Here is a 7,166-nt window from a genome sequence, read left to right as displayed (position 1 = left end):
AGCCCCGCGGGCATCGCCTGGGGTAGTTCACTCTACCCTGATATGAGGGAGGTTATCTCAGATACACTTGCGTGTTTTCCCCAACTTAAAAGCATTATTAGGGCGAGTGCAGCGAGAGGTGAAGGGTAACTCTGGGAAATATTAGTGCAGTGAAAGACAAGGAATTGCATTCTAATCAGCAGAGGACTTTGCAACCGTGGTTTGTGTTCATAGGGTGCACAGAGGTGCAGCTGGGTGGCTTTTCTTAAAGTTACCTAAGGAAACCTCCCAAACATCTTGCATGGTAACATGAGAGAGAAAGAGTATAAAGATTTCATCCTTCTCTTGGTAGGTTCTCATCTGTCGGAATTACCGTGGAGATGTGGACATGTCAGAGGTGGAGCATTTCATGCCCATCCTCATGGAGAAGGAAGAAGAGGGGACTCTCTCTCCTATCCTGGCACACGGAGGAGTTCGGTTCATGTGGATTAAACACAACAACCTCTATCGTATCCTTTGTGTCTCTCACATGTGCTGTCACCCCAAGTGCTGCTCTGTTGTTCTCCTCCTTGTCTAAATGCCAAGCTACAGAGTGGGAGGCTATTAAATAAAGTCACTTTAAGCTTTACATAGTGGCCTGGGTAACACCAGCAGCACAGGGTGCAAAAAAGCTTTTATATTCATTTTCCTCCAAGAAATGAATGTTCCCCTTCCTATATACAGCACAACTATTGCTAGTTAATGAACTCTTTTTTGTGTTTGCCAGCTCTGATTGTCTAATGGCTTTTAAAAATGAATGTAGGAGCCTTTTTTTCTTTTAAATGGTGACTCTGAAGACATTTTCCTGAACATCCTTTACCAGTTGTTGCAACTTCTAAGAAAAATGCTTGTGTGTCACTGGTGTTTTCATTTTTATATAAAGTAGTTCAGGTGAGTGAGATATTTCCCAATCAGCCTCCCTCTTTTTAGTTCAGTCTAAATCTGCTGTAAATACAAGTGCCTAGAGCTTTCACACTGTTAAAGAACTGGGTGGTAATACTTTATATTTGATTATTTTGTAGAGCTATCTTCCTAACCACTAATAATGGAATTGATATTTTGTAGCTGAGTAGGCAAAGGATGTGACACAACCCTGTAAGTAGCTGCACAAGAGCTGGGAGCACAGAGGAGATTTGTGAACTTGATGCATGAGTAGTGGTGTATCCCCTAGACTCTGTTTGGTCCATCTGCACCTGGCATGAAAAATATTTCCTCCAGAATAAATATTTTTCATAATAGTGAAGAGTTGCTTCTAGGATTCTCTAGCTCTCTTTTTCACTGAGGTGGGTTTCCTGAGGCTGAGCTCTGAACAGAATGGTGTTTTGTGAATTATGGGGGTTGATTTGGGGCTTCCTCAAAATTATTCTAGATGGAATAATTCATTTTGAACGTGCTGTGCTTCCTCAGTTAACATCCTCCTTTTTCCTTTCCCTTCTGTTGTCTCATTCCAGGTTTTTTCTGAGTATTTCAAGGAGTTGGAAGAAGAGAGCATTAGGGATAATTTTGTTATTATTTATGAGTTGTTAGATGAGCTTATGGATTTTGGTTATCCACAAACCACTGATAGTAAAATTTTACAAGAGTAAGTATCATTCTGCTTCAGTTACAGTGCCAGACTCCTCTGGGAAGTTTTGAACATTCTTCTGTACACAAAGAAATGTTTTGCCTTGATCTGGTTGTAAAGAAATAAAACCAACTTAATCTCCCTTTTTCCCTGCCATTAGGTACATCACTCAGGAAGGTCACAAACTTGAAACTGGAGCTCCCCGTCCACCTGCCACCGTTACGAACGCTGTGTCGTGGAGATCAGAAGGGATAAAATACAGGAAAAATGAAGTGTTCCTGGATGTTATAGAGTCTGTTAACCTTTTGGTGGGTACCTTTTAATGAGAATTTTAATAGCAAGTGTGGAAAGGGGCTTGTTGTCTGAAAACCTGTGGTAAAAAGTCAGGCTGGTGAAATCTTTCCTCTTCATCTGTGTGCCGTTAGCTTTCCTCTTCTGATTCTACTGGGTTAATTACTCAGGAGAAAGACAGCCCAGAGAACCTGGGAGGTGGGGAAGGGGGTGGGGGTGTTGTTGGAGTATCCCATCAGAGTGATCTTATTTTTCCCTTTCTGCCCAGGTCAGTGCCAACGGGAACGTGTTGAGGAGTGAGATCGTCGGGTCCATTAAGATGCGAGTCTTCCTCTCGGGGATGCCCGAGCTGCGCCTGGGTCTGAATGACAAAGTTCTCTTTGACAATACAGGCCGTGAGTGCTTCAGTGCTACCTCCATAATGATCAGGAAAGGTGTCACCTGAAGGCTTAGAGTTTGGGTTGCTTGGGGATTTGTTCTAAGGTGAGAGAAACACTCCCAATTTCAGTGTAGAAAGCCATGTTAGGTTTTGCGTGGTGGTTCAAAGCCAAGGTGGAGTACAACAGCAATACATGGTGACCACTGAGGCTTCCTCATCAACCTTGGTTGGGTCTTCTGTGGTCCTAAAAACCCACAGCAAGCTAAAGATAGTTTGGGCTGAGAGGGAGGAGTGTCAGCAGGCAGCTGTGAAACTGGCTGTGATGAGCCTTAGGACATCGTTTGGTAACCCCATGAAACGTGTTGTTTTCTGCTAGGTGGCAAAAGCAAATCAGTGGAACTGGAAGATGTGAAGTTTCACCAGTGTGTTCGTCTCTCTCGCTTTGAAAACGACAGGACAATCTCTTTCATCCCCCCTGATGGAGAGTTTGAGCTCATGTCCTATCGTCTGAACACCCACGTGAGTCTGGATGTTTGCATTGCTGTGTGGTGAGGGTTCACCTGGTAGGCAGAGTTGCTGCTGGCCTTCCCTTCATTTTGATTCCTTAAAGTATTGCCAGCATAATAGTTTTCAAGTCAACTGTTAATAGCAAAGCTTTGTGCTCCCTCTTTTTGGAGGAAGTAAGAATGAGTTCAGAAACCTGGCAATAATTCTCTGTCTTTTCAGATACTATGGAAACTGTTTCTGTGATAATATATATTTATATATATATTGATTTTATATAGTAAAGTGAACATATGTGATTGTAACATATAATATATATGAAGTATATTAAAAAATAGCCCTTCCTGTGATGATTATAGTATTTTTAAGCTCTGTGATGTGATGTCAAGCACAATGAATTGCCACATTGACAAGGGCAGTGCTTGTCACTCAGTTTTCTTAGAGTGTGCTAGCCACAGAGACAAGGACAACTTCCCTTGCAGAGAAGGAGAAATTCAATCTAGAGAAGGGCTGGAATGTACAAGTGAGATGGGAGACAACATGAAAAGTTTAGTATTGTTTTTTTTATTTTAAAGGCAGTAGTTTGAATTAGTTATTTTTAGGTCTTGTAGTTCAGTCTCTGGTGTGTTAAATCATCAGATATTTTGGAAAGTGTTTGTAGTAGGGATTGATCTGAGATGTACCTTTTTAAGGCTGTAATTCTTGTGACACTTGGTGCTTGGCCTATCAATCCTTGCTTGGTTAGATCATTTTTTTATTCCTAAAATCACATCTCCTTCATCCTTTCAAACACCACAGACTTTGTGGTTTCAGTGTTGATCCTGCAGGGATCCCATTCCTGGGAATGAGTTGCTTTATGTGGAAGCAACATTTTCATGTGTCTGTCAAAAGTAAAACCTTACAGCTCTTGTGTGTTTTTCCCCCTTTAGGTGAAACCACTGATCTGGATTGAGTCTGTGATTGAGAAGCATTCCCACAGCCGCATCGAGTACATGATCAAGGTGAGAACTGCTCCAGCAGTGGTGCCTCCTCTCAGTCTTCATGTCTGCCCAGAGCTTCCCCAGCACAACCTGCAGCTTTGCACAAGTGTTTCGTGTTCCTGTGGGACTTGCATCTTCTGGAGAACTTCATTTCTCACTTCTCTGTTCCAGCTTGGTTGTTTTCAGTGTGGAGCTTGGGGTGGAGGGGAATTGTGTGAAAATATTGCCTAATGGAAATGTTTAGGGGATTGCTTTTCTCTGTTTTTTCTTTTCCTTCTTCAGGCAAAAAGTCAATTTAAGCGTAGATCAACTGCCAACAACGTGGAGATCCACATCCCAGTCCCAAACGACGCCGACTCCCCAAAGTTTAAAACCACTGTTGGAAGTGTCAAATGGGTCCCAGAGAACAGTGAGATTGTCTGGTCCATTAAATCCTTCCCAGTGAGTGTTATTTTTAGTCTTATCACCTAAGGGTGTAATAATTAGTTCATGTTAATGGTTTATGAATGCTCAGGCTCTGCCTGGAGCAAATCCTGATAGTATTAGATAAGCAGGAGTGGGCTCTTCCTCTTTTCCCTTGGATGAAGGCTCAGAGCTTGCTAACAGAATCTGAGATACTGTTTATATTTTTTTGTTTGTTTTAACTGGGCTAATTTTTCAGGATGAGTTTAGAGAGCAGATTTTTGAGCGTTGTCTGTGGATGGTGTAATCTCTTGGCCTAGATTTAGCAGCAGCTGGTTTAGTTTGTCAGACTCTGCTTCTTGGGTGGTTCCATCAGCCTGAGCTCTCACAAATGCTGATGCTGCAGCAGTTCATCACAATGGTCAGTAGCACCAAAAAAATTCCATTATTTTTTGTTTGTTCTTCTCTTTGAAAACAAAGCTGGTCTTAATTTGACCTGCATCTTTAAAAAGTATATATTTTAAGTAAAAATGTGTGTTCACTGCTGAAGTGGTTAGTGGAGTTCAGCAATTTGACATGAACAAAAGTATTTGTGTTGTGGGAAGCTTTTTGTTTCAAGGAAAAAAAAAAAGCTGTCTCTTTTGGGTAGGGTGGGAAAGAATATCTGATGAGAGCTCACTTTGGACTTCCAAGTGTTGAAGCTGAAGATAAGGAAGGAAAACCTCCCATTAGTGTAAAGTTTGAGATTCCATATTTCACCACATCAGGAATCCAGGTTAGTAGCTGAAAACAGAAATGCTGTTAATGTGCTAAGCTCTTCAGTACCCAAGTTTGTCATAGAATGGGTTGGGTTGGAAGGGACCTTGAAGATCATCTAGTTCCAACCCTCCTGCCATGGGCAGGGACACTTCCCACTAGATCAGGATGCTCAGAGCCCCATCCAACCTGGCCTTGAACACCTCCAGTGGTGGGACATCCACAGCTTCCCTGGGCAACCTGGGCCAGTGTCTCACCACCCTCAGAGTGAAGAACTTCTTTACATCTGATCTAAATCTCCCCTCTTCCAGTCTGAAGCCATTGCCCCTTGTCCTATCACTACAAGCCCTTGTAAAAATCCCTCCCCAGCTTTCTTGCAGATACTGTGAGGCCACCAGAAGGTCTCCCTGGACCCTTCTCCCCTCCAGGTTGAACAACCCCAGCTCTCAGCCTGGCCTCGCAGCAGAGGCTTCCAGCCCTCAGTCCATCTCCGTGGCCCCTATCTCCTCTTGATGATTCCTGTTTGAAGTTATCCATAAAACATATTTTTGACCAGAAAAATACTTTTTCTGTTGACACCAAGTGCTGCTTGGCTGACGTGGGAGACCTCATCTCTTAACCTGTCTGCCTTGCCAGGTCCGCTACCTGAAGATCATTGAGAAGAGTGGCTACCAGGCTCTCCCCTGGGTCCGTTACATCACCCAGAATGGGGGTAAGTGTCTGTCACAGGACACCAGCTGGCTTGATAGCAAGTAAAAGTGGGGTTTTTTTGGCTTTTTGTTGCTTTCCTAATCCAGCCTTTTCTGGCGTGGAAGCGGGACTGCCTGCCGCTGCCTCAATCACTCTAGAGCTCGTGGTTGTGGCCATTCTAAGCAAAGATCTGGGTTTATTTTAGATCATTTCATCCTGTTTTGCTGCTCTGCTTTACTCCTTTCAGTGAGACAATTTGCTAAAAGTGTTTTTTTGGGTATTTCCCTCCCCTCCTTTACAGACTACCAGCTTCGCACACAGTAGAACACCTCGTGAGCACCACAGAGGACAGAACTTCAGGCCTGGGATCTGTTTGCAGAAGCTTCTGTGGTACTGAGAGCTGTGAATGTTGTTGCCAAGGGTCTTATTTCTGCAATCTTGGATGAGGCAGGAGAAAGATTGGAAATGTACTTGTTTTCAATAATGTGTTTGAGCATTTTGAACCATTAGTATTGATTGTGTGAATATTTATTTCATCCTTAGAACATGCTGATCTTGCTGCTAAATGCTAATGACGTTAGGAGTAGCAGTTACCTTGAGGAGCCAGGAATTTGGAATGAACCTTGAGAATGTCTTGTGGATGCCTTGTCTGTTACGTCTGCAAAGTTTCTAGGACACATTTTAGGATCTCTGAAGACATTGGCAGCGTTAACGCTACAAATTAGGGAGATGATTGTGCAATTCAATGACTGCTGAACATCCAGTTGGATTTAGCCCAAGGTATTTATTTTTTTCTGGGCATATGGGTGCCTTAACTCATTCAAAGCTCTGTTAACTTATAAAAACTTACAGAATATGAGTTAAAAACTATCTGAAGTCCCAACACACTGTTTGCTCTTTTCACATGGTTTCAAACCAATGTAAAGCAAACCCTTTACTTGAAAGGGTTTGGAAACACAAATATGGGTTTGTTGAAGACTTAGCTGAGAACAAGAGATCATGGAAGTGAAAGTCTATGGGAAGGTCTCTGTGGAAGCAGAGGGATTGCTGGTGTGAGGTGGTTGGAGTGTGGAGGGAAGAGTTTTAACCCAGTGACACCCCTGGGCTGTGGAAGCCCCATGCCAATTGACTAATATTTGCTTTTTTAAACATTTCTGTTTATAACACAATTTCAAAACTGAAAGAGGAGGAACAAGACCTTAACAATTCAAAGAAAAAAAGACCAAAATCGTTTGGGTAGGAAGATTATTGGGGTTTTTTTTTCAGTTATTATTTTTCCAGGTAACAGTAATATACTCCAACCTCTCCTGAAAAATTGTCATTTATGAAGAGACTGATAAAAATACAGTTGCCATCTTCCTTCCAGCTTGCCTTTGTGTTAATTTAGGGCAAATATTTCCCTTTTTTGCTATAGTTTGCTAGAATTGTTTCACTTTATTTGCCCTAAATAGGCTTTCTTCCTCAGGCTTTTCCATTTGTACACAACTATTGCTACAGCTTCCTGGCAGGATAGAGAACAGTTCCAAATGTTATACTGAAAGGTATTATTTTTTTTTACATGCCATTTCATTTTTTTCTGATA

At 42.3% G+C, this 7,166-nt stretch overlaps 1 protein-coding gene across 1 annotated transcript; it reads left to right on the top strand.

Moving 5' to 3' along the window:
* Window positions 1-331: 331 nt before the first annotated feature.
* Window positions 332-6,357, top strand: AP1M1 (adaptor-related protein complex 1, mu 1 subunit; the record flags this gene model as incomplete). The annotated part of the gene is made up of 11 exons (XM_008936806.1): window positions 332-488; window positions 842-909; window positions 1,470-1,600; window positions 1,743-1,890; window positions 2,142-2,268; window positions 2,629-2,771; window positions 3,686-3,757; window positions 4,019-4,177; window positions 4,788-4,913; window positions 5,531-5,606; window positions 5,886-6,357. Coding segments are annotated over 11 exons (1,230 nt in total), but the record flags the coding sequence as incomplete, so codon positions are not given.
* Between the last annotated feature and the right edge of the window lie 809 nt (window positions 6,358-7,166).

Source organism: Merops nubicus, unplaced genomic scaffold (genome assembly GCF_000691845.1).
Source record: "Merops nubicus isolate BGI_N331 unplaced genomic scaffold, ASM69184v1 scaffold46953, whole genome shotgun sequence".
Lineage (NCBI taxonomy): Eukaryota > Metazoa > Chordata > Aves > Coraciiformes > Meropidae > Merops > Merops nubicus.
This window is presented reverse-complemented; position numbering and strand designations above follow the sequence as displayed.